The 22,052-nt window shown below is 49.3% G+C and overlaps 2 protein-coding genes across 3 annotated transcripts in view; both read left to right on the top strand.

Annotated features, from left to right (window-relative positions):
* Window positions 1–843: 843 nt before the first annotated feature.
* On the top strand, window positions 844–7,370 carry RTL10 (retrotransposon Gag like 10). Its single transcript, XM_037067339.1, is given in 3 exon segments — window positions 844–933; window positions 2,999–3,470; window positions 3,472–7,370. Coding segments are annotated over 2 exon segments (1,416 nt in total). The 5' UTR covers window positions 844–933; window positions 2,999–3,008; the 3' UTR covers window positions 4,426–7,370.
* The window catches only part of GNB1L (G protein subunit beta 1 like), a 64,113-nt gene continuing 42,911 nt past the window's right edge, over window positions 851–22,052 (top strand). For both annotated transcript variants that reach the window (XR_005069637.1, XM_037067340.1), the window contains exon 1: window positions 851–933. The gene's annotated coding sequence lies outside the window, so the exon portion shown is untranslated. The remainder of the gene's footprint in view (window positions 934–22,052) is intronic.

The following is a 22,052-nucleotide window of genomic DNA, read 5'->3' on the forward strand; positions in this document are numbered from 1 at the left end:
GGAAAGCGCTGCCTGGCCCTCCCGCTCTGCGCTGGAAATGGGTATATAGAATCAGGCCCTTTGAACATGGAGTACGGGGTGGCGAGAGAAACTTTACAAAAGACAGCCGCGGTCCCTCTATGCCCAAATCCTCCCTAATGCCCGCAGCCCCCAGCGGCAGTGGCATCAGCACCAGCACCTCTGCGGGAGCCGGGTGGGTGCCGTGGCCCCTCCCACTAGCTACTCATTGCTCACCCCCATCGTATTCCCCGCCCGCTCTCCGGCGTAGCTCCGCCTACTCCGTCAGCTCCCGCTTGCTCTCGTGGCACTTGGCGCTGCGCGGGGCTGAGAGAGATCCCATCACCCCTCGCGCCGCGCTGCCGCGCTGGCAGGACCGGGGAGCTTCCGCGCGGCCGCGGTCCCAAGGCTCACGGCGCAGGCGCGGCCCGGATGGGAGACTGGCGTGTGGTGGGCCGGGAGCCAGTGCGGGGACGTCCTGGGAGGCCACGCGCACGCAGGGGGTGTGGCTGCACGACGCAGTGGAGCGCTGAGCTCCTCTCTGCACGGAGTTGGAGTTGTTATCTTCGGCTGGAGGGTAATTGGGGCTGTGAGCACCCGGGCGTCCGGCGGTGGGATCCCCCGTCCCGTCCCTTCCCAAATCCCTTTCTGCAGAGACGTGCTCGGAGCCCTCGGACTGGGTCGCCGCTGTCCTGGCTTGTGGGCCTCAGTTTATCAGTCCACGCCGGGGGCTGAGGGGGCGTCTGGAATCATTTTCAGTTGGTTCCCGCCTCTCAGTCCCTAGAGGTAGCGCCCTTCACTCTCCTCACGGCGGTCGATCTTGTTCTCCACTTTTTAGGTGACGCTTGGACTCTCGCCCTCGGAGGGAAACGCTTCCGCAAGGTGTCTGGCTGCAGATTCTTGGGCCCTCTTCGTGGGTGCCTGGCGTAGCTGTAGGTGGGTCGCCTTCTTATTGCGGTGGAGTTTGTGAGCTCAAATCCCCACGGTTTCCTGCAGGGAGGTTGCGGGAGGGGTGGTGCAGTGGTCTGCCCTAAAGTAGACGCATTTGCTATGAGGCTTCGGGCAAATTACTTTATTCCTGGGGCCTCGGGGTCTCCTCGGAGCAGAGAATTTTCCAGTGTTCCAGGGTGCTGGCTTTAACTTTGTGGAGGAGGCAAGTGGCATGAACCGCGTTACCTGCTCCTTGACAGAATGCTGTCCAGTCCAGGAGAAGGGCCTAAGTTCTTCAGTGTCAGGCAGGATGGGGAGAGAAATGAGAGAGATCAATAGACTGATAGGCGTGGAAGAGCCAAGGTTCATTCATCAGTCAGGCCTAGGCTTAGGAACGTTCAGGCGCATGCAGGGCTGGCTGTTTGGCCCAGCGTTTTCTTCCTAAGATTGCAGAGGACACACAGGAATGCTGATGAGCGGGAAGGTTACCGGCTAGGGTTCTGATTGGGGCACAAGGTCTGGACTGGGAGAAAGGGAGGGCAGAGACCTGGGTAGTGCGTTGGCTCCTGGGCATGGGATGCGTGTTGTGTCTCATGGACGGCTTGGTGCCTAACTTCAGATTGGTGATAGGAGCTTCAGTGTGGTTGTTGCTTTTCAGAGCTTGGTGAGGGACTGGACTCTGAGTATACTGCATTCCTGTGCTTCTCCTTGGGCCACTCACTGCTGCTGGCAGGCCCTAGCATATTTTTCCCTTGTATTAGGATGGAAAGGGCTTTTCACATGGAAGGCTGCCCCCTTCCATGTGGGTAGAGGATGTCTCAGAGGTTCCATAATGCTCAGGTGGCAACAATAGGGGTTGGTGGCCCTGGCAGCATTGAGTGCTGTAGGCCACCCTGGGAGGTTCTGGACAGAAAGACACAGAGCTGTGCTTTCCTGAAGGAAATCACTCTCATTAGGGGTAGATGAACACATAGCAAACTGCACACAAAGGTGCGGGCAGGCTGTGGTGCCCTAGGTCTGAACTGATAGGGCACTGGGTAATGAGTGGAGGTGTTGTCAGAAAAATTGTACAAGTTGGGATGAAGCAGAGAGTTCTGTGGAGGCTGTGAGTGGACCTCCAGTTTGCATAAAGACTGGGGAGGTGGCTGCTGTTAGGCTGGGCAGTGTGAGAGCCTGTGGGGAGGGCTACTTGCACTGGAAGAGAACCATGTCAGCTCTTGGTTACAGTCTCCTTTCCCAGTTTAGGGCTGTTTGGGCTACTCAGGACTAATGATCATTGCTGACCAGGCCCTTTGCAGGAGGAGGGTGAGAGAAGATGTAGCCAGTGGGTTTAAATTTGGGATATCAGATGCTGGGCTTTTGACAGGGAAGGAGGTGCAGGGAGGTGGCGTTTGGGGTCGGGGTGGCATTGCCTATAGGCTGTACTCTGAGTGGTAAGGTGAGTCTGGAAGATCTGGGCTTCTGTCACACATATAGGTAGTATCTACCATGCTCCTGATGCTGTGATATAAAAGAATCTTATGTCTGTCTGTGTCATAAGTCAGTGTTTGGGGCAGCTAGAAAACTCTTCCTAAGCAGACTGTGTAGAGCATAATTGGTGTGGTGAAGTTGATGGTTAAGTGGTCTCTAGAGCCAGGTTCAGCTGCCTCTGCCACTTACTGGTTGGTGTGTGCTGCAGACAAGTGACTTCACTCACCACTCTGCCTTGGGGACCATTATTGTGGTACCAACCTTATGAGAGGGTCAGTGTTTGGTGTGGATACAGAACTCAGTAAAAGGTTACTACTGTCATTCTACTGAAATTCCCAGGTAGTCTGGCTGCTCAAGGGGGTCCAAGGGGTTCCGATCTGGCCCCCTTTCCTTCTCCTGGCACTGACAGCATCTGCCATCACACCTTGTCCTTGAAATGTCACAGGTGGCATTTGCCTGCCTTCTTGGACCTCCCAGGCCCTTCTTCCATTCAGAGCTCCTTGTGGGTTATCTAGGGTTTGCCTGCTTGTTGCCTCCTCTTGCAGCCCGATGGTGATGGTTGGGCCTAGTCTCTGCTCTTCCCCACCTTGTTTTTGGACAGATTGCCCTGGATGGTGACCTGCATCGGACAGTCCCATCAGCTCTTCTCAGCTGTCCTGAGGCTGCAGCTGTCAGCTCCCCTGACTCTCAGCACTTGCCTGGACTGCCTGGGGTTTGCCGCACTCCTCTCCAGCCCATCTCTGTCCTCTTGTGTCCTAAGTGTCACTTCTGACTACCCTCCCCTCCCATGCCATCTCTTCCTCCCTTCTCCCCTTCTTTGTAGTAGTCGGTGCAGCATTCCTAGCATGCTTCATGGCTGGCACCAGTGGCAGGGTCCTCGAAATCCCATCCAAGCTGCAGCCAATTATGCCAATGCACACCCTTGGCAGGAGATTGACTGGGCCTCTCCTGGGGCTGCATATGCCCCCCTAGTGGATCCCTGGATTGAACAGCCCTGCTGTGGGGACCCTGTGTGTGTGCGCACAACCATGGAGCATAAGAGCACAGTGGATGGTGAGGCCACAGAAAGGGGTCCCCCCTGCTGTGCCCATGCCCAGCCCACCACCCCTCAGGGTGGACTTCCACTGGGTGCCGGGCTCAGACCCAGGCACCTTTGATGGCTCCCCATTGCTGCTGAACCACTTTTTGGTTCAGCTCGGTGATTACATGTCTTCCCGCTTCAAGCACTACCAGGACAACCTCAGCTGCGTCTGCAAAGTCCTCAGGCGCCTGACAGGCCAAGCTCGGGCATGGGCAGCCCCCTACCTTGACGGGGACCTACCCCTGCCTGATGATTATGAGCACTTTTGCCAGGATCTCAAGGAGGTTATTGAGGACCCAAACAATTTTGCTGAGTACCATGCTGCAGTGCCCTGCCCCTTGCCCCCTGCCTCAGGCCAGCCTCCAGTGGCCCCACAGCTGCCTGTGGTGAGGCAGTACTTAGCTAAGTTCTCGGACGCCCTGGCACTCAACATGGGCCCTACCCCCAGGCCTGTCCCAGCCACTCTGGCCATGCCTGCTGTTCCTAGTTCCGACTCTGCATTCAGAATTGCTCTGCCTGAGCAGCAGCTGGCCAAGGAAAGCAGCCCTGGGCCCGCCGAGCCTCCTGCCTTGTCCACTTCTGCCTGCGGCACCAAACCTGGTCTGGTGGGGCCAGCCTCCTCCCAGCCAAGGGAGGGGGCACCCAAATCTGTCCTTGTACTTCCAGAATCTGCTAACCCCCTTGCCCTCAAACTAGATCTAGCTCTCCCAGGGAGTCCAGAATCCCAGAAGACAGAGGAGGAGGTTTCTGAGGCAGAGGGAGACCAGGAGGCATCTTTAGATGACCCGCAGGGCGCGGTGGAGACCCCAGGAGAGCCGCCGTTTTCTCCTGCTCTCTCTCCTGCAACCCTGGGTTGTAAACAGGGTTCAGGCAGCTGCAGCAGTGGCCCTTGTGTAGCCAAGGAACTCCACAGTCCCCCATCAGGACGAAGTGGCATTGCCAGGTGACTTTAGACAGTGCTGTCACGTGTTACACTGTCCACTTGCCCCCTTGCTGGGCAGGAGGTGCACCTGTTTGGACTCTACCTTGTCTGACTACAGACAACCCCCTCGCCCACCACAGAACATTGGCCTCTGCCCTGGACTCATTCTGTGACTTCCCTGGTGGCCCAGAGGCTACTTTGTGCTAGGCTCTCGGTAGCGTCCCCATAGCTGCCCTGGGAGGGCCATCTTGCCCGGGCTTGTTCCTGCTAGTGGGGCAGAGTTCTGTAGGTCGGTCCCCATCAGATGTTTACACTGTCTTTGTAAGCCCTACCTGCCCAAATACACACAAACTACTCACCCTCCCCCAAATCCTGGCTGCAACTGGACTGGGTCCGTCATGCCAGCCCAGTTTGGATCTGGTCCCTGGATGGTCTTTCCTTTGTCCCCTTCCCCCATAATCTGCTTTCTGTGGCCTGCCCTCTGGGCTGGAATTGAAGGAAGGTTGCTTGGAGGAAGTGGCCACTCTCATTGTTGAGTGTGAGTCGGATGGTCTTGGTGGAGAAAGATGCTTTTCTGTGGGTTTGTCAGCAGCCCTGGTCAGCTGGGAAGGCTTGTCAGGAAGCGGAGATGCAGGCCACCTTTTAGTCTCAACTCCATTCCAGGCATTTTCTCCCTCTGTATGTTAACATTCTAGTCACCTGGTTTTCTTAGATTTTTCAGCTCATCGCCTTTACCCCTGCTGCCCTCCCACTTTTCAACAGCCCCTGCCTTCTTGCTCACTCTTGCCCACGGCTTATTCAGCACCCAGTTCCCCACACGACTTGTACCTTGGGGTAGACTGTGAGCCTCTAGGGCAGGGGCTCCATCTTAGCTTGTGCCCCTGGTACACAACCAGTGCTCATTAAATGTGCGTTGGATCAGTGGCTGAGCCTGCAGTGAGGTGACTGCTGACAAGCAGAGTCTGTTCCGCTCACAGCAACACTGGGCCCATTCTGTCAGGAAGACAGAGGGTAGGCCCCAGCCACGAGCACGCCAGGTCAATGTTGCATGTGTGGCTGGGAGCTTTGAGGATGGAAGGGTCTGGTTGAGGAGTTGCGCTGACTGGGTGGGAACAGGAGGCTTGACAGGTGGAGTGTGGCCTTGAGGACTGACATCTGAGAGGGGAGATGAAGTGAGGAGCAGGCGGCAGGGGGCTGTGAGGCCCCCGGGGTCCAGAGGACTGGAATGAAGAAAGACCTGTTCGGTACAAGGATGGGTTAGCGGGAGCTGAGCTGGGGAGCTCCCTCCAGCCAGACAGAACGGAGGGCTGGTGCGCTGTACCTCAGAGGAGGAGTGGCTAGGCGGGAATGGCAAGCCCCTTCCAGTTTTATAGTTGTGCAAACAAAACGAGAGAACACCTTCCTGGAAAGTAGGAGGAAGAAATATGTGGAAATGGGAGCTGCAACTAAAACTAGTTATTTTAGGAAAAATTGTAATAAGCAAACATACAGCAAAAAAATTCAAGTACATTGTTGGGGTTATTTTAACTATCTCTTTAAAAGGCCCTGGGTTCAGAGGGTTTTATGTGTGAGTTTTTTTTAAGGCACAGATACCTTGTAAGTAAACCAGTTGCAAACCCTGGAAATAGGTGGGAAGCTGATACAACCCTACAAGCAGAACAAGCAAGCTGACAAAAGCAATCACATGTGGTCGGATTCTGCTCAGATGTGGAGATTCCCTGAACTACCCGGCCAGCCCAGCTGCAGTGCCCCTCCGTGCTGTTGCCCAGGCACAGGTCCGACTGCCCCCACTGACCCCTGCCACCTGCGGCCTGGCTGCCTGCAGGTCTGGTGTGGTTGGTGATAATCAGAAGGGCCCACCTTTGAGCTGGCCAGGCTGCTCTGGCAGTAGGACCTAGAGCTGCTTTCTGGGACCCATGGCCCAGCTGACGACACCCCTGTTACGTGGCTGGTTCTGCACAGGCTGCCTTTCCTGTCTCCATTCAGTGGACCCTCAGCTCAGGGTTGTCATTTTCCCTTCTGACCCCCTGTGCCATTGGGGCCTTTCCTCCCTCAGGCCCCAGACAACTCCTGTGGGCTTGGATTATAGTCTGACATACCTCTCCTGGGGGCCTTCCAGGGCAGGCCCAGGGGGACTTGGGGAGAGGCCTGATGACCTTTTTTTAAATTTGGAAAATGGGCCTTAGGGTGGTTGGGCTGCCCTCACGAAAGGAAAGGCGAGGGCAAGGCCTCAGTGGTGTTGGCAGAGTCGCCCGTCCCTAGGTGACATCAGGAGAGGATGGGAGGGCTCTGGGCTAGCCTGCCATGCAGGGAATGAGTATGGTGTTGCAGAGTGACAGCTTCCTCTGCCTTTGGGCAGATGCAGTGACCTAGCTGCTTCCCCGCTCTGGGTGAGCAGGCACGTGGAGGGCCCGGAGAGGAGGCCCTGCCGTGCTTGGCGGGAGGAGGGCCCTTTGGACACTCATCACTCGTGGCTCCCCACACGGGCTGGCAGCCCTAAGGAGCGCGCTGGCGAAGGTGCTAGGGCCTGCCTTCCAGATCATGTCTGCCTTTCACGTCCCTTGGAAATAACCACAGATTTTATTTATCAAGGATGGGGCACTGTGGGCACTATGGGAGGGTTGTTTCAAGTACCTGTGTCCAAAGAAAATTCTAGCACTGGAAGTATTAAGGAAAAGGTCCTATGAGATACTGAACATTTTATGAAGCTGCAGCAAAGAAGGTGCTTGGAAATTCATGCAGACGGATAAACAAAGGAGAATAGAGAACTTTGGAATAAAGCCAACTAAATAAGGAATTTAGTTCATCCTAGAGGTATTTCAAATTAGTCGGGGTAAACTGGATTATTCAGTAAAAGGAGCTGAACAACTGGTTAGCCATCTGGGAAAGAATACAACTGGACACCTTCCTCGCTGTTTATACCAGCCTGTACTCCACACAAATTAAAGATTTCAACATTTCCAAAAATCATGAAAGTAGTGGGGGTGATTTTTTTTCTAGTCTGTGATTCCAGGACTGACTTTAAAAGTGTAGGTACCAGGATTGCCGAGCATGGAGAAGCAGACTTTTTCATGCTGTTGGTTGGAGTATTGAATGCTGCTTTCGGCACACGTGACATGTCTGACCGCTCGCCTGCATGGAGGTGGTCATTGCTTGTTCCTCGGTAGGTGTGGGGCTTCAGATAGTGGACTTGAGCTCAATTACACTTTGCCTGTCCAGGTTGGAAGCTGACAGTCCTCTGCGTGTCACCTGACCTGTCTGAGCCATTAGAATAGTTTATCCTCATAGGGGTTGGGGGGCTGGGGGAGGGGTTGAGTGAGATAAGGCCCCACAGTGGCCTGAGCCTTAGCGACTGCCCAAGGGCCCGGCAGCACAGAGTGAGGTCAGTGGAGCAGTTATCCATTGTATCAGTCAGGATACGCCAGGCTGTGCTGCAGTAACAAACATCTAGCATTGCAGCCACCCCCATGTCACAGATCAGCTCCGCCCTTTCTAGTCCCATACCAACTGACACATGCCAACCGGAGCCCCACTGGATGTGTTTTTCCATGACCACAGAGGGGAAACCCCATAGCCAACCACAAGTGACAAGTGTCTCCCCTTCTGTTACCATTACCATGGAGACAAGCACACCTGAGTTCCGATGAATGAGAGCGGCTGATCCTCCCGCGGAGTTGGATGGGGCACTCAGCCTTGAGACGAGCCAGCGTCCACTCAGCAGGACTCAGGAGGGCAGCCATCCAGGCAGTGGGTGGCAGGCGGCTTCAGTGCCTGGAAAGAAGCCTGCGTGTCTTTGCTAGGGCCACATGGCTCAAACAGCAAATACATTTCCCCCCAATTCTGGAGGCTAAAAGTCTGATACAAAGGTATCTACAGGGGTGATTCCTCCCCCTGGCTTGTGATGGCTGTCTTCTCCCATTCACAGGCTTGTCCCTCTGCGCCTGTCTCTGTCCTGATCTCCTGTAGTGATGACACCAGTCCTATTACTAGGACCCAACCCATTTGATCTAATTTAACTTAACTTACCTCTTTAAAGGCCCTGTCTCCAAATATAGTCACGTTTTGAGGTGCTGAGGGTTAGAATTCTAAATTGGGTGCGGGGGCTCACAATTTAGACTATCATGCTGTCCAACATGGATTTTTTTTTTTTTTTTTTGCAATTCTGGGCAGTGCTGTCATGAGAACCCTTCTGAGAGTCACAGAAGGCCATGGGCAGAGCCCCTCGAGGCCCCTGGAGCAGGAAGTGCCCGCTTCTGTGTGCAGGACTCCTCTTGCTTAGGAAACATTTCCCTACCTGAGGGTCAAAGATGTGACCCTATGCTCCCAAGTCTCAGTGCTTTGCCTTTTACATTGACTGTGGAGTCTGTGGTGGCGCAGTGTGCAGAGGGGTCTGCTGTAGGCATCAGAGAGCCTGAGAAGGGAGCCGGGCATGTGAGCCATGACACCGTAGACAGGTTTGGCCAGCATGGCACCCAGCACTGCGGGCTGACAGACACCTGCCCTGTGGGGAAGGTGAAACGGGGTCCTTGATGGGTTAGGATAGAATAGGTCCTGATGTGGAGAACACAGGCCCCCAAACTCGACAGCTTCTCACATCTGTCTGTTTCCCACTCCCGTTACACGTTCAGTGCAGGTGAGGGCCTGCACGCTGGGCCATCAGGAGGTGTGCTGTCCCCTGGGGCACCACGGAGTCCCTGTGTTCCTCCCCTGAAAATCAGGACACAGATGGAGCCTTGGGCTGGTGGCAGCCGGGAGGGTGACCCAGTGCCAGTGCAGTTGTGTCCCTGGGAGCCAGCCCCCCAGCCCCAGGCGCACACTTCATGATGCCTACTTCAGTCTCCTGGTCCCCATTAGCACCCCCCGACTCCCAGCAAGTTGCTGAACTCCTAAATTCACTTTCACCACCTGGGTAAAAGTTAGAACTTTACCTTCCACGTGCCTGGGAAGTAGCAGGCCCCTCAGGGCTGTACTCATTGTCCCTGACCCCTCTCTCCCTCAGACTTCGATGGAGCACTGGTGACAGCCATCAGTGCGAGTGTACATGTGTGGTGTGTGCCCCTAGACGTGTGTGTACACACCTTCGGCCCATTGTGAACGTGCATGCATCTGCAGGCATGTTATTTGCATGGCTGGTAGACAGATCGCTGGGGGGACTCCTCCATCCAGGATGGCCTCTGCCACGGGAGCAACCACAGGGATCCCTGTCAGAAAGTGCGTCACCACCGCTGTGGCTAGGGACCCCTCTCCAAGTGGGACTGGGTCCTAGAAGTCGCCTGGGTGCCAGCCTGCAGGGTTAGCCCCCGTTCCATGTCCTAGGTGAGCGTTGTCTGGGCGTCGCCATCAGCGCTGGCAGATGGCCGCTGTGCACCAGGCCTCGTGGCAGAAGTGGGCCACAGACGCTGGCACTGGCACACAGGATGGCCACCCTTCTTGTAAAACAACACGCTTTTCCATGTGTTCACCAGGGACAAAAAGGCTGGTGGCCCGGCATTGGCCAGGTTCCCACCCCTGCCCATAAGTATTTTGGGGCAGGCTGGCAGAAAACGCCCCTCAGGCGGGCTTCCTTCCTGCCATCTTGCCAGGCTTCTTGGACCCGCTCCTGGGGCTAACGGATGTCCTCGGCTGCAGCTTGCGACGCCTGTGCATGGAGAGGCCCTGCCCACCCATCCTGCCTGTTCCTGCAGCCCAGAGGCCCCTCACCCTGGCATTTCCTTCTTTTCAGCCCAGTCCTGAGAAGTCTGTGACTCTCGACCTCAGAACCCACGGCTGTGGGAGGCCCTTGCAGACTGCGGGCAGACTGGGCCATTCACACCTCATACCTCCAGCCTCACTGTGAGACATCACCATGCCTTCACCTCCTGAAGGCTCACTCCTCTGCCAGCCCAGCCTGGCCCTGCCAGGGTGTTGTCTGTGGCATGGCGGGGGGGAAGAACAGGCTGAGATGGGATGGTGGGCTCACTCTGCCTGGGCACTGACCACAGGAGTGAGCCTCGACTTCAGCTGGGGTCCTGGGGTCCTGGGGTCCTGGTCCTGGGAGACTCAGCTATAACCTGGCCTCCATTTCCTCTCCTCCAAACACAGACTTGGAAAGGGGTGCTTTTAGACCTGGTGGGTGAGTGTCCAGGCGCTGGAGGCCACGCCTCACTCACTGCAGGCCAGGGGGCTCCTTAGGCCTTCACAGGAATCGCTGGCAGCCAGTCCTAGTCCCTGGGACGCTGCCCCGAGAGAGGAGAGGGCCCGCACGCTCCAGCCTGAGGCGATCTATTTTGCTGGAGGGGGTGGCTGAGGTTTGTGAGAGCAGAAGGTCTGTATGTTATGGAGCAAGTGACTCGCTTTTTGTGGATAAGAGGGAGGTTTCAGGCCAAGGACAGAGGTGGGTGGCTGTCCTAACCCCAGGGCCTTCAGGAATGTGACACTCTTGGCTTCACCACCGAAACCTATCTCCAGGTGGACCCTGAGTTCTGCTTTGGAGACTCACCAGCTCGTAGGGAGATGCCTTACCTGCAGGGGTGCCCAGGCTATACACAGGCTCAGAGGGGGCTCCTGGCAGCAGGGCTTGGGGGGTTTTCCTGTGTATCCATGGAACAGGGCCTTGCCCAACCTTAGGCCCAGATCCGTCAATCAAAGCCAAGGCCACTGACTGCTGTTCCTGGGAGACAGATGTGCAGAAAGCAGGCAGGCCTGGGACCTGCCTGAGGTCCTTTAGGGAAAGGGCTGTTGGGGGTGTACCTATCACCCCCACACTCCCACACACCGTCATATCAGTGTCTTGGGGAGTTGGAAATGGTTGTGGTTGGGGAGTTGCACTGGTGTTGGGTTCAGGGACAGTGCTGGACTCCTTTCCACCCCCCCACTGGGCTCTGAGGCCCGAGGTGTGTAGGGCTGGGCTGCTTGTGGCACCAGCGTCTCTTGCTCCCTCCCTCTCTCTCCCTTCCTCCCTCCCTCCCTCCCTCTGGGGCAGGGTTGGCCAGGCTACATCCCGGAACCCTCCCTAGGATCTGCATCTTTGAAGCCATGGATACTGACAGAGGATTCAATGAATCCAAGGTCGCCAGCCGGGCGTTGACAGATGCCCGGCCATGATACTATTTCTGATTTAATAACCGAATGGGAGGCTGGCCCTTGGTAATAATTAGGGCTAATTACTGAGGAGGTGTTGACAGACGGGCTGAGAGGAAACAAACTACCTTTATCCCGGGGCTTAGAGTCAGATTACCAGCCCGTGCTATCTGCCCCTCAGAAAGTAGACGCTTCAATCACTCACCAAGGCTTCAAAGGGGCAAGGGCCCTGACAATGCACAGGGTTTGGAAAGGAGCTATGAAGTGCGCCTTTGACTTCGACTCACCAGCGGAGCCCCATTCCAGAAATGGTTTCTTTGTGAAGTTTGAGTTACCCTCGGCAAACCTGCCTCCACACTCAGGCTGGCTGGGGCCTGGCTGGCCCGCCTACCTGCCCAGGTCCTTCTGTGTGGTGTTTCCTTGGTCTGGGAGTGTGTCCAGTTCTTTATGTGGCCATGAGCTACAGGTAAGGGAATCGGATCTTGTCCCAGCAGGCTGTTCCTTCCCTTGCCTTATCTGGACACAGCTGGTCTGTAGCCTTCAGGGGCAAGCCTGGCCTACATGCAGGGGTCCTGATTTATGATAGAACCACCCCTTGGGGTCCTAGGCATCACTCATGGGGCTGCCCCACCCCCATCCTGGGCAGTGAGCCAACATTGTGGACAGGACACTGACCCCCGGGGTCTCACTGGCTGAGAGGTGTAGAATTGTTCTAAGTCACCGATGTGTTGTACGTACCTGAGGACTCCCCTGGATCTCGTGCACATCAGAGACAATGGGGGTGCTGTAATCAGACCCCCATTTCCTGATGTGAAGCAGCAGCCCTGGGAAGTCTCTCAGGGTCTTGGCCTGGTCCTCAGGCCTGTGGAGCAACTTTGAGGGGCCAGCTGGGAGAAGGAGGTCACCAGCCAAGGCCGTCATGGCTGAGTGCAAGGGCCCACTCTGGGATTCTGGGCTTTGCTATATGGTCTGTCCTGATCAGGAAGGTGGGAGGGCAGTGAGTCCTCACTGAGGCCCAGCCTGTACGGAGAATGTCTCAGGTTCCATGGGTGCAGAGGGAGTGGGCCTCCATTCCTGCCGGGCTAGAGGACCAGCCGATCCAGAATTTTCTAGCTAGAATGGTTGTGCTCCTTCAAAGAAGGACTGAGCAGGTCGGGCTGGTGGAGGGCACTGTTGTTACATCAGCGTCCCTTTCCCTGCTTGCTGCTCTGCTTCTAGACCTGACAATGACATGGCCAAGGTCACCCACTAATTTGCTTAACTGAATTCTGACTGCCTTGTATTGGGGACTGACGAATTTAAATCTATTTAAATTAGGGCAAAGATAGGATGGTAAGTTATTTTAAATGGGAGAAACACTTAAAAATTGGCATTAAATCTGTTGAAAGTCACCTTGAGTAGAATTAGAAATTGACCCTAAATCTGAAAGATTCAAATCAGGAAACTGGGTTTTCATAATATGTTACTGGTAAATTAAATGCCATTACCCAGAGCATGAGAAAAAATAGCACAAAGATACTGTAAAATATATTTTAACTGAAGAAAGCGCCCCCCCCAAAAAAATGGCCAAGAGAGCAGTGTGTTACCTTGTCCACAGAGCATGCCTGAGCCCTGTTCCCGTTTCGTAACGTCTCCATTAGTAAGTATGGTATAGTCGTCACAAAGTAGCGTGGATACATTGTTACTGATTCAAGGCCATACTTTGTTCAGATTTTTTGAGTTTTTGCCTAATGTCCTCTTTCTGCCCCAGGATCCGGCCCAGGACAGCACGTGGGATTTAGCTGTCGTGTCTCCTTAGTCTCCTCTGACTCTCACAGCGTCTTAGCTGCTCCTTGTTTTTACGTCCTGGACAGTTTTGATGAGTACTAGTCAGGCCTTTTGCAGACTCTCCCTGAGCTGAGATTCGTCTCAAGTTTTTGTCATGATCAGATATGGGTTTCAGGCTCCTGGGAGCAGAGCTCAAAGACCAGTGCCATCTCATCGCATCATATCACTGGCACATGCTGGCAGCCTGACATCCCTGTGGGTGCTGGCCTTGGTTCCCCAGGCCACGGGGTGGTTGTGAGGTGCCTCCACTGCGAAGTTGCTGGCATCGCCCCCTCTCCAGATCTCCCTCTTGGGGAGGAAGTCACTTTGCATAGCCACTCATGGTGGGGGTGGAGGGTGTTCTGCCCTGCCTCCTCGAGGGTGGTGCATCTTCATGTATTATTTAGAATTCTGTGTGGGAGATTCATCCACTTTCCTGCCTTTGCATTCGTGTGAACTCATGAATATCTATTATTACGCAGTTATGATTATTGTGAAATGTACTTACAGTGAGTCTTAACACCTGCCCACACCAGCATTGCCAGTCCGGATACAGAAACTGTTCCATTACCTCTGACCTCTCCCCTGGCTGCCCCTTGGCAGTCAGCCTCTGCCCCGCCCCCTGACCCCGACAATGGCCATGTGTGCTCTCTGCCTTGCTTTGCCTTTTCCAGAATGCCATATAACTAGGCTCACGTAGTATGTAGCCTTTTACTCACTCTAATTCTCAGGACATTCACCATGTCATTGCATTTGTCAATATTTTTGTTTCTTTTTATTGCTCAAGAGTGTTCCATTCACCCATGGGTAGGTATCATTTGGGTTGTTTCCCCTTCGGGGCGTTATGGGTACAGTGGAACTGCTGTAAGTGTTCATGTGCAGGTGTTTGCTCATGAGTGTTCACTTCTCTAGAAAAACTATGTAGGAGTAAGATTGTTGAACAATATGATACATGTATACTTTATTTTATAGGAAACTGCCCAACCGTTTTCCAGAATGCGTGTACCATTTGCATTCTCACCAACAAAGTGTGAGAATTCCAGTTGCTCCACATTCTAGCCAGCCCTTGGTTTTGTCAGGTTTTTTAAATTTTTTGTTTTAGCCATTCTAACAGTCCGTGGTCTTCAATTCCATTTATCTAAGTTGTGGAGTTTATGTGTGTTGGGTTGTCTATAGTATTTCCTTATCATCCTGTTAGTGTTGGCAGTGTCTGCGGTGATAACGCTTCTTTCATTATTATAGTTGTTTCTTCTCTCTCTCTTCTGGTTGTCAGTCTAGCTACATCTATCAACTTTATTGATCTTTTTAAAGAACCAATCTCTGGTTTTGTTGATTTTCTCTATTATATTACTGTTTTCTATTTCTTTTTTCTTTAAGATTTAATTTATTTATTTTTAGAGAAAAAGGAAGGGAAGGAGGAAGAAAAGGAGAGATGCATCGATCAGTTGCCTCTCACACGCCCCAGCCGCGGGTGGCCAGCAACTCAGGCATGTGTCCTGACTGGGAATCGAACCAACGACCTTTGGGTTTGTGGGACGATGCCCAACCAACTGAGCCACACCAGCCAGGGCACTGTTCCCCATGTCACTTCTCTAACCTTATTTTCCTCCTCTGACTTGCTTTGGGCTTATTTTGCTTCTCTTCTAGTTTCTTAAGGTGGAAGCTAGGTCATTGTTCCAAGACCCTTCTTCTTTTCTAACATTAGCTTTTAATGCTATTAATCTTTCTCTAAATCCTACAAGTTTTGATATTTTATTTTTTATTCAGGTCAAAATATTTTCTAATTTCTCTTGGGACTTCATCTTTGACTCATTTAAAATAACCCATTGGTTATTTAAAATTATGTTGCTTATTTTCCAAATATTTGGAGATTTTTCCAGTTATCTTTCTGTTACTGACTGATTTCTAGGTTACTTCTGTAAGTCTGAGGATGTACTTCGTATGCTTTTTTGGTTCTTCTACATTTTTCAAAGGTCTGTTTTATGAGCCAGGGTGTGGCCTATCTTGCTGAGTGTTGCATGTGCATTGAGAAGAATGTTTTTCTGTTGGGTGGAGTGTTTTCATAATGTCGCCCAGGTCAGGTAGGTAGGGAGTGTTAGGCCTCCAGGGTGATTTTCTGGCCACTTCTCAGTCGATTACTAAGGAGTAGTTTAAGTCTCCAGCTGCAATTATGTATTTGTTTACTTCTGCTTTCAGTTCTGTGAGTTTTTCCTTCATGCGTTTTGAAGTTTTGTTGTTGGATGAATACGTATTTAGGACTTTCACGTCTTCTTCATGAATTGATACATATTTTTATATATCTTTCTTATCCCTGATAATAGTCCTTATTCTGAGGTCTACTTTGTCTGAATTACTCTATCCACTCCATTTTCTTTTCTCTATGTTTTAAAATTAAAACGGGTTTCTTCTAGGGATAGTTGAATTTTGCCCCATCAGCTCGTAAGCATGGGATCTTACAAGTAACATCTTGAGAGCATTCACATTCACGTGACCATCGATAGGTTCTGTTTGGGTCGGCGTTTTGTTTTCTGTCTCCTCTGATGTTTTGTTCTTCTCTCTTTTCTGCCTACATTTGGATTATTTTGATATTTTCAAATAGTTTAAAATTTTCTGTTGGCCTTGTGACTATACCTTTTGCTATTATACATTACGTTTTTAATGTTTGCTGTAGGAATTACAGAGTATGTACATACTTCACCTTTGACAGTCTTCTTAGGGTTAATTTTTGGTTTTTATTTCCAGTAAAATACAGAATCCTTACAACTCTATAGGTCCCCTTACTCTTCTGCCTTCACGTTGTAGCTGTTATATTGAAAAAACCCCACCAATATGCTAACTTTAACAATACACATGTTCACTTGAGAGGTGAAAACTTGTATTTTATATTTGCCCAGATATTGCCATTTCTCTTGCTCTGCTTTCTTGAAGTTCCACATTTCTTTTTGATTTCTTTAGAGTGATAGAAACATCTTTGGTATTTCTTTTGGAGCACATCTGCGGGCGAGACATTCTCTTAGTTTTTCTTCATCTAAGAATATCTTTATTTAAGCAAGCAAAATATAACCAAAGACACTGACATAGAGAACAGGCTGACAGGGATCAGAGGGGAGAGGGGAGGGAATTTCAGGGGAAAAGGGGAGGGATTTAGAGGAACATATATAAAGGATACATGGACAACAACTGAGAAGGTTGGAAATGGGAGGGAGGGGGGAGCACGGGGGGTGGGATGGGATGGGAGTAATAGACAGAAAACTGTACTTGAACAACAATTTAAGTAAATAAGTTTTTTAAAAAAGAATATCTTCATTTTGCCTTTTCCCAAAGGATCATTTGCTGGATATAGAGTTCTCTTCTTTCAGTACTTTAATGGTATTCTACCATCTTCTGGCTTCCTCAGTTTCTGATGAGAAATCCATAGCCATCCAAATTATTATTTTTTATGTATAATGTGTCATTATTGCCAAGATTTTTAAAAAGTCTTTTTAGACATTTAATTATGTCTTTGAGCATGGCTTTATCCTGCTTATGAGTCATTTAAGTTCTTGAATCTCTAAATATGTCTTTTCCCAAATTTGTGAAATTTCAGGCATTATTCAAATAAATTTTACACTTCACTTTCTCTTTTTCCTAGACTCCAATAGCATGAATGTTAGACCATTTGCTATTATTCCACAAGTCCCTTGCTCTATATCACTTATTTTCATTTATATAATTTATAAATGATGCTCTAATCATTTATTTTGTCTTTTTTCCTTTGGATCTTAATTGGATAATTTTGTTGATCAGTCTTCACGCTCATTGGCTCTTCCCGCTGTCATCTCCCATCCCATTCTTTTTTGGTTTGTTCGTTTCAGATACTGTATTATTTTTTAAAGATTTTATTTATTTATTTATCTTTAGAGAGAGGGGAAGGGAAGGGGAAACAGAGGGAGAGAAACATCAATGTGTGGTTGCCTCTCACATGGCCCCCACTGGGGACCCTGGCCTGCAACCCAGGCATGTGCCCTGACTAGGAATCGAACTGGTGACCCTTTGGTTCGCAGGCCGGTGCTCAATCCACTGAGCTACACCAGCCAGGGAGATACTGTGTTATTAAGCTCTGGAACTTCCTCTTAAAAAAATAATTCTTACATCTCTGCCAAGAACTTTCCTTCCATTCAGTTCAATGGTATTTACCTTTGCTTCATGGAGCATAATCATAAAAGCTGTTTTAAAATCCTTATCTGGTACTTCCAGCATCTGAATCATCTCTCTTTAAATTATATTTTGTTGTTTATGCTATTACAGTTGTCCCAATTTTTCCTCCTTTGTCCCCCTCCAGCCATCCCCAACCCCACTGCCTCGGGCAATCCGCACACCCTCATCCTGAATCATCTTGGGATTGGCATCTGTAGGTTGTTTTTTCCTTTAAGAATTGGTGCCATTTTCTGGTTCTTGGAACACTGAATAATTTTGTATTGTATCCTAGACATATCCTGGATTGAGTATTATGTTGGCTCCTTTGGAGGATGTGGTGTTTTGTGTTAGCAGGTGGTCAGCCCAGGTAGCTTTGCATTGCAAGTTCTGTCTCGCCCTCTGTAGGCTATGCTTTTAATCTCATTTCAGTTCTCAAAGCTTTTGAGATGCTGTTTGGGTCTGTCCCACACATCAGCCTCTTGGGGGTCAGTCTGAGACTTGGGTGGTGATTGAGTTAAATGTTAGTCCACTTCTTAGAGCCAGTACTGCTTTGGGTCTGTTCCCAGGCATATGCAGCTCAGGAAGGAGCCTGGGACTTTAAGGCTTCATTTGCAGAATTAAGGACTTTTCCTTTGTCTCTCTCCTCTCTGCACACACTTCATCCTGCAGGGTCCCCTTCCCTTAGTTACTCTGGCCAGAGAGATGGGAGTTTCCCACAGAGCCACTTCTCCCACACAGACCCCCGACGGGGGCCCCGTCCCTGGAACAGCACCGAGAAGAGAGAGAAAAATGAACCATCAGGGATTTCCTCCCACATTCTTTACTCTTCTCTGTACAGAAATTAGGGGTTTCTATCTAAGTTGCAGCCACTGCTACCTTGCGGCTGTGCAGCTAAAAACAGGAGGGAATTCTCCCAGTGCAGGTCACTTCCGTCAGTTTTTGCTTGCCTCCAAAATCTGTCTGTCCATGTTCACACTTCAGAGTGTTAGGTAATTGCTTTCTTGTATTTTGTCCAGGGTTTTTAGTTGCATTCAGCCAGAGGATGAGGCTGTAGTGAGCTTACTTCGTCCTGGCCAGAACCGGAGGCCTCTCAGTGTAGTTTAGTATGCGTTTCTTCATGAGTGTGGTTAAGCGTGTCTTCCTATGTTTAAGGACCAATGTCATGTCTTTTTTTGTGAGTTGTCAATGTTTTTCCCCATTTTTCTATTTGCCTTTAGTCTTTTTTAATTTTGAAGAGTTCTCTATATTTTTATAGATAGTAGACTTTTATCTCTTTTTAAAAAAGATATTTATTTTTAGATAGAGGGGAAGGGAGGGAGAGAGGGAGAGAAATAGCAGTGTGTGGTTGCCTCTTGCATGCCCCCAACCGGGACCTGGCCCACAACCCAGGCACATGCCCTGACTGGGACTTGAACCAGTGACCCTTTGATTCACAGGCTGGCATTCAACCACTGAGCCACACCAGCCAGGGCAACTTTGATCTCTTTTGACATGCAAAAGTTAAAACATTTGTTGTTTAATATTTATCTTCTTTTTTTAATTTATCTTTAGAGAGGAAGGGAAGGAGAGAAGGAGAGAAATATCGATGTATGATTGCCTCTTGTGAGTCCCCTGCTGGGAACTGGCCTGCAACCCAGGCATGTGCTGGGAATCAAACCACGATTGTGTGGTTCGCAGGCCTGTGCTCAATCCACTGAGCTACACCAGCCAGGAAATATTTATCTTCTTAGTTGATATTTTAAATGGGATTTTTTTAACAGGCTATTGTTTTTATATGGAAGCTTGAGCTCTTATTTAAAAAATAAGTTATTTTTAAATTTATTTTTAACATATTCAATATTATTTTGTATAAGTTTCAGGTGTATAGCACAGTGGTTAGACAGTCATATACTTTACAGAGTAGTCCCCCTGATACTTCATGTACCCACCTGGCACCACACATAGTTATTACAGCATTATTGACTATATCCCCTATGCTGTACTTGACATCCCCTTGACTCTTTTGTAACTTCCAATTTGTACTTCTTTTTTTTAAAGATTTTATTTATTTATCTTTAGAGGGGAAGGGAAGGAGAGAGGGAGAGAAAGATTGATGTATGGTTGCCTTTCATATGTCCCCTGCTGGGAACTGGCCTGGAACCCAGGCATGTGCCCTGACTGGGAATCGAACCGTGATCATGTGGTTCGCAGGCCCACGCTCAATCCACTGGGCTACACCAGCCAGGGCCCAATTTGTACTTCTTAATCCCTTTGCCTTTTCACTCAGTCCCCTAACCCCCTCCCCTCTGGCTACCATCAGTCTTTTCTCTGTATTAGTGAGGGTTTCACATTTGTTTGTTTGTTTATTCTGTTCCTTGGATTCCACATATAAGAAAAATCATATGGTATTTGTCTTTCTCTAAATTATTTCACTAAGCATAATACCCTCTAGCTTCCTCTATGCTGTCATAAATGGTAAGATTTCATTCTTTTTATGGCCAAGTAATATTCCATTTTATATATATGCCACAGCTTTTTTATTTACTCATCTATTGACAGACACTTGGGTAGTTTCCATATCTTGGCTGTTATAAATACCTCTGTAAATATACATGTTTTCTTATTAGTGTTTTGGGTTTCTTCAGATAAACGCCCAGAAGTAGAATTGCTGGGTCATAAGGCAGTTTCATTTTTAAGTTTTATTTATTTATTTTAATTTTACTTTATTTTTATCTTCACCTGAGGACATGTATATTAATTATAGAGAGAAGGGGAGGGAGAGAGCCATCGATGTTAGAGAGAAACATCAATCAGTTTCCTCTCACATGCGCCCAAAAGGGACCCCACCCACAGCCTAGGTGTGTGCCCTGACTGGGAACCGAGCCCGTGATCTTTCAGTTTACTGGACAAAGCTCCAACCAACTGAAGCACACTGGCCAGGGTCCATGTTTTAATTTTTTGAGGAGACTCCGTACTGTTTTCCACAGTGGCTGCACCGGTCTGCATTCCCACCAGCAGTGTACTAGGGTTGCCTTTTCTCCACACCCTTGCCAGCACTTGTTGTTTGTTGATTTACTGATGATGGCCATCCTGACAGGTATGAGGTGACATCTCACTGTGGTTTTAATTTGCATCTCTCTGATGGCCAGTGACATTGAGCATCTTTTCATATGTCTTTTGGGTATCTGTGTATCTTCTTTGGAGAAGTGCCTTATGGCACCTTATTTAGGTCCTCTGTCCATTTTTTAATTGGATTGCTTGGGGTTTTTTTGTGTTGAGGTGTTTGAGTTCTTTATAAATGTTAGATATTAACCTCTTATTGGATGAGTCATGGCGAATATCTTCTTGCATTCAGTAGGTTGTTTTTTTGTTTTGTTGATGGTTTCCTTTGCTGTCCAAAAGCTTTAGTTTGATACAGTCACATTTGTTTATTTTTCTTCTGTTTCCTTGCCTAAGGAGATATATCAGAAAAAATGCTGCTCAGAGAAATGTCAGAGATTTCCTTGGCTATGTTTTCCTTTAGAATTTTAATGGCATTGAGCCTTACATTTAAGTCTTTAATTCATTTTGAGTTTATTCTTGTATATGGTGAAAGAAGGTAACCTAGTTTCATTATTTTCCATGTATCTGTCCAATTTTCCCACCACCATTTATTGAATAGATTGTGTTTATCCCATTGTATGTTCTTGCCTCCATTGTCATATATTAATTAACCCTATAGGTATGGGTTTATTTCTGGGCTCTCTATTCAATTCTATTGATCTGTATGTCTATTCTTATATCAGTACCATACTGATTTGAGTACTATACCTTGTAGTATAGTTTGATGCCAGGTAACATGATACCTCCAACTTTGTTCTTTCTGAACTCTTTGTTTTATTTCCTGCTACCAGATGAAATTTTTTTTAGTGTTTGAACCTGACTTATCATTGGCTCTTGTATATACCATCATGTCATCTGGGAAATAGTATAAATTCTTCTTTTCCAATTCATATATCTCTAATTAACTTTTCTTGGTTGATTGCATTGGCTTACACCTCAAGTACAGTGTTGAAGACATTGGGTATTCTCATCTTAGTGGAAATACCTCTAATATTTCGTCATAAAGTAATGTGTTGCTTTTAGAACTAAGGAGCATTTATGTATATGTAGATTTTTAAAACCCAAGGATATATTTCTTGATTAATGTTTCTTGATTTTATAGAGAGAGGAACACAGGGGTGGGGAGAGAAAGAAGGAGAGAGAGAAAGAAACATTGGTGTGAAAGAAACACTGATGGGTTTCCTCCCCACTGCTCCCCAACCGGGGATCAAACCTGCAACCTTTCGATGCGCGGACAGTGCACCAACCGAGCAAGCCCCCTGGGCAGGGCTGGGTGTGCATGTGTCATCATTTTTATGAAGCCTGTCAGTGTCTGTTTGCTCAGTTGGCTGAAAAATGGGTGTTGAATGTTGCCAAAGGCTTTTTGGCATCATTAGAGATGATTGATTATATGTGTTTTCTCTAAAGATTTATTAATATGGTGTATGACATGAATGGATTTCCTAATTGAACCAGCCTTGCATTCCTAGGATAAATTCCACATGGTCATTTTCTTAATTTGATGTTGTATTTTGTTTGCTAATATTTTAT

Source organism: Sturnira hondurensis, unplaced genomic scaffold, assembly GCF_014824575.4.
Source record: "Sturnira hondurensis isolate 20B ecotype Veracruz unplaced genomic scaffold, ASM1482457v3 Scaffold0017254, whole genome shotgun sequence".
In the NCBI taxonomy this organism is placed as follows: Eukaryota; Metazoa; Chordata; class Mammalia; order Chiroptera; family Phyllostomidae; genus Sturnira; species Sturnira hondurensis.